Source organism: Hakea prostrata, chromosome 1 (assembly GCF_041222555.1).
Source record: "Hakea prostrata isolate BN-2017 chromosome 1, UWA_Hpros_2, whole genome shotgun sequence".
In the NCBI taxonomy this organism is placed as follows: Eukaryota; Viridiplantae; Streptophyta; class Magnoliopsida; order Proteales; family Proteaceae; genus Hakea; species Hakea prostrata.
In genome coordinates this window covers 173,401-175,083 of record NC_142600.1, presented here as the reverse complement: position 1 = coordinate 175,083, position 1,683 = coordinate 173,401, and the positions used below count along the sequence as shown (strand labels likewise).

Here is a 1,683-nt window from a genome sequence, read left to right as displayed (position 1 = left end):
CTGATGACATATGTATGATGCTTAATCAGTAATTAATATATTTCTTCGATAAAAAAAGATCAATTTCTATACAGAATTAAATGACTACAACAACCCTAGAAGGAAAATTAAACAAAACTACATTGACATTGGGATTGGGCGTGTGCCTACAACAGATCTGCTATGAATTCCTACCAAAAAGAAGAACAAAACAAGGGAAAACTATGGAAGCACAGAATCACAGAAGAAAAACTCCATTAGAAGTCATTTTCGCAGGTATCTCCTCTTTCTCTATCAGTCAGCAAACACCTCTCAGTTTCTCCAACCTAGCCAATCCTGCATTCTTGAGATAGAAAGCTTTTTCAACCCGAGAACAGGACCTCTCCATCTCAGCCCTGCTAAAGTTGGCCCTTGATTCATCCTTCCCCATTCGACCTGGACTTGACTTCACTTTGGCCATGAACGATTGGGTGTTGGTCATGTAATTAGGGCATTGCAGAGGAGATGCATTGGTTCTACGAGATCTTGATATTGCCTTACAGATATTCATATCCACAATTTCTGGGCTCTTAACCAAGTTGAAACTCGATGATTGCCTCCTAGGTTGAATTGAACTCCTATGCTCTCTGCTTGTTCTCTCAAAATTTTCCTGAAAAATTGAATGTTCCCTTATTAGTTCATACAACAGAAAATGGGTTTCAAATTTGAGATGTTCCAAGTCTTTCTTACAGTGAAGGTACGCTGTTGCGCTCTCTGCGACAAAATGGCTTGTTTGGTTCTCATCAGAGCTTGCATCCTACGCAGAGTTGAAGCTGCTCGCTTTCTAACTAGAAAACCCCTAATGTGGGCTTGAACCTTCACTACTCCTTTCAAAGCTCGGAGAGCTTTTCTCGCCTGCAATAAACATCATTGCCCTTTTAATAACAAGTCTTGGGAAAAAAAAAACAGAAAACTCATTCGAGATTCAAACACTTACCAAGTATCCCCTGAAGATAGATTGAATCTTCACTGCAGCCCATCCCTCTCGATCACCAACAAAGATTGTTTTTCTCCCATCAATAGTAAGTCTAGCCATCTCAGCCGAAGCATATGCAGCAACTAGAGCAGCATCAACTGCCGCAGCTGTGGCTGCAATTGCTTGCTTGTTGAGTTCTCCAACGGTTTTGTTGTAATGGGATTTCACCAACACAGCTTCAGCTTCAATCTCAGGAACAACAGTTGGTAAACTCCATCTCCTCTTATCTTCGCCATAACTGCTCTGTTCCTTCTGTTTCTTCTTCTCCATTAGGTTCTTGAACCATCGAATTGTTTTTCCCATTCTTGAAGTAAAGCAGATATTTTAGCAGTAATCCAATAGCTACGTAATTGTTTCTGTACTTTCTATCTTTAATGAGATTGAAGAGTATTTATAGAACTTATTTTTTACCGTTGAGTTATACTTAGTTTCTAAATTTTGATCATTTCGTATTTTTGTTCTTACACATGTTTAGTGTTTAAATTGCAGAACGTTAAAAAAATTTAAATTTTTTACCAAAAAAAAAAAAAAAAAAAATTTAAATTTAGAAAGATTTTCCCGGATTTTATTCCTTTTCAATTTTCAATGAAACATTACTTTGTCTTAATGAATTAGTTAGTTAAAGTAATCTTATTAACTTTTTTAAACCCTTAAAAAACGGTTAAGCTAGTTTAGAAGAGACAGGTGCA

General features: G+C 37.0%; 1 protein-coding gene across 1 annotated transcript; it reads right to left on the bottom strand.

The window, feature by feature from the left end:
• Positions 1–277: 277 nt before the first annotated feature.
• LOC149026497 (protein IQ-domain 26-like) lies at positions 278–1,297 on the bottom strand. Its single transcript, XM_089153073.1, has 3 exons — positions 956–1,297; positions 709–873; positions 278–628 (listed from the first exon to the last, which is right to left on the bottom strand). The coding sequence occupies exons 1-3, from the start codon at positions 1,295–1,297 to the stop codon at positions 278–280; spliced, it is 858 nt and encodes a 285-aa protein (XP_089009199.1).
• Positions 1,298–1,683: the final 386 nt, after the last annotated feature.

What these genes read in the sequence shown, in the direction of transcription:
- LOC149026497 (XM_089153073.1), bottom strand. Translation starts at nt 1,297, where the DNA reads ATGGGAAAAACAATTCGATGGTTCAAGAACCTAATGGAGAAGAAGAAA. An exon ending in CTATCTTCAGGGGATACTTG is followed by an intron (nt 874 to 955) that starts GTAAGTGTTTGA and finishes TGTTTATTGCAG; the next exon opens with GCGAGAAAAGCTCTCCGAGC. An exon ending in CGCAACAGCGTACCTTCACT is followed by an intron (nt 629 to 708) that starts GTAAGAAAGACT and finishes TCAATTTTTCAG; the next exon opens with GAAAATTTTGAGAGAACAAG.